The sequence below is a fragment of the Seriola lalandi genome, unplaced genomic scaffold, assembly GCF_002814215.2.
Source record: "Seriola lalandi dorsalis isolate HSWRI2012SDOR001 ecotype SW California unplaced genomic scaffold, Sedor1 jcf7180001975300, whole genome shotgun sequence".
Taxonomy (NCBI): Eukaryota; Metazoa; Chordata; class Actinopteri; order Carangiformes; family Carangidae; genus Seriola; species Seriola lalandi.
Window position 1 is genome coordinate 1 of NW_019445966.1, and position 1468 is coordinate 1468.

General features: G+C 41.4%; 1 protein-coding gene across 1 annotated transcript; it reads right to left on the reverse strand.

Moving 5' to 3' along the window:
• Positions 1–4: 4 nt before the first annotated feature.
• LOC111655376 (tyrosine-protein phosphatase non-receptor type 1-like) lies at positions 5–1339 on the reverse strand (the record flags this gene model as incomplete). Its single annotated transcript, XM_023406738.2, has 3 exons — positions 1169–1339; positions 700–909; positions 5–28 (listed from the first exon to the last, which is right to left on the reverse strand). Coding segments are annotated over exons 1-3 (330 nt in total), but the record flags the coding sequence as incomplete, so codon positions are not given.
• Positions 1340–1468: the final 129 nt, after the last annotated feature.

Here is a 1468-nt window from a genome sequence, read left to right on the forward strand (position 1 = left end):
CTGATGATGGATTCTTCGACTTGTCCATCTGCAAAACAGATTAACATGTTTAGAATATACAACTGAAAGGACATTGCGGTTAATCCTAGGTTTTCACTAAACACTGAGAGACTATCAGACAGCTTAACAGAGACTGATACCGTTTGGATCAATGTATTTAAAACTGAAATAAATCAAATCATTATGTTGCTTTTTAGAGCAGCAAGTCTAAAACTATCAGCTTTGACTGTGTAAAACATGAACAAATCATTCAAATATTTAATGCAATATTTAAGACCAAGAAAAGCTTCAAATCTTCCATATTTTTATTTCTATTTCTACAGCAGTGGTTATCAAACTTTTTTCTGGCATGCCCACCTTTAGAGGGCAAAAAAAGTTAACAATCTAATCCAGACCTGCACGGCAGAAAATTTAGAGTCATTCATCGGACAGGTATTCTGTGACATTTGTCTTTTGTGCTTCAATGCATAAAACATTGAAATATGCTTCATGCATTAAAGCATATTATCAACATGCCACAACTTCTCCCCTTGCAGCTTAACACTAAGTATGATCATAACAGGATCATCTCATCTTACTCTCTTGCCAAAACTTGAACCTCTTGAGCAATGCTTTAACTCTCTGTTTACCTTAGACACCAGGAAACATTTCTCTTTAATGGTAACTGCATTTGGTAACATCTCCCCTCCCTGTTCTCACCAGCACCAGGCAAGTGTCCACCAAGGCGAAGGTCCCTGAGCGTCCAATCCCAGCGCTGCAGTGCACCACTGAGGGCCCGTGCTCCGCACTCAGCGAGCCAAACTCCCGAACCTTGAAGAGGAAGTTCAGGAAGGAGGCAGGAGATTCCGGGACGCCAAAGTCAGGCCACGTGGTGTAGTGAAAGTGGTAGATCTCCCTTGATTCCCCCGTCTACGACAGAAAACATGTGATGTTGGCCATGATTGGAGGACTGCATTGAGTTCTGCATGACTGGGGTGATTTGTCACTAGGAAAACATCACACACACCATGAAATCACAGCATTTATCTTCCACATGCATTTAGACTGAGATGCTGGGAGTAATGGACTGCAATAAGTAGACACATAGCAGTTTTCACTACACAAAATACTGGACCAGTCCAGATTTTGAAAAGGTTACATTATCTAATAGTCTCCCATCCACACTCACCTTTGTGTTTCGCAGTTCTAGCACTCGGATTGTGTAATAAGATTGGTCCTCCTCTGAAAGTAGCCTGACAACAAACCCTGTGTCTGTGAAAGACATCTGTAGCTCTTCTGTGGTTGGCCAGTACTGTGCACACTTTTCCTGTTAAGACAGAATCAATTAATTCAGTCTTGGATAGGAAGCCACATGCTCTGAGCTCTCTGAAGGGCGTGTTGACTGAGGCATTGCAGGACAGATGCAGTGAATTAGTTAATCAATCTTTATCAATACCCAAATACCATTATCAGTGTAAAGGAATGTTCT